Source organism: Penaeus monodon, chromosome 23, assembly GCF_015228065.2.
Source record: "Penaeus monodon isolate SGIC_2016 chromosome 23, NSTDA_Pmon_1, whole genome shotgun sequence".
Taxonomy (NCBI): Eukaryota; Metazoa; Arthropoda; class Malacostraca; order Decapoda; family Penaeidae; genus Penaeus; species Penaeus monodon.
Window position 1 is genome coordinate 40,264,583 of NC_051408.1, and position 239 is coordinate 40,264,821.

At 46.4% G+C, this 239-nt stretch overlaps 1 protein-coding gene across 1 annotated transcript in view; it reads left to right on the plus strand.

Moving 5' to 3' along the window:
- Nucleotides 1-239, plus strand: part of LOC119588429 — a gene marked incomplete at its 3' end in the record, with an annotated part of 3,306 nt that overhangs the window by 2,455 nt on the left and 612 nt on the right. Inside the window, 1 exon segment of the mRNA XM_037937101.1 lies at nucleotides 7-149. Coding sequence (XP_037793029.1) covers nucleotides 7-149 — 143 coding nt within the window.

Below are 239 nucleotides of genomic sequence, written 5' to 3' on the forward strand. Positions count from 1 at the left end.
TTTCAGCTGAGCGTGGCATGCGTCGTGAGCCTCCTGTGCATAGCAGCGGCCTACCCCAAGCCTGGAGGGGGTTATGGTCACAGTCACAGCTATAGTCAGAGCTATAGTCAAAGTTATAGCCACAGCTATAGTCGGAGCTATGGACACCGGTGAGCACACTGAAGCGGTTATCGGTTTGTTTGTTTTTTATGTGTTATTTGGGTTCAGTTTATTCTTCATTATTTTATCGTTTCCTTTGT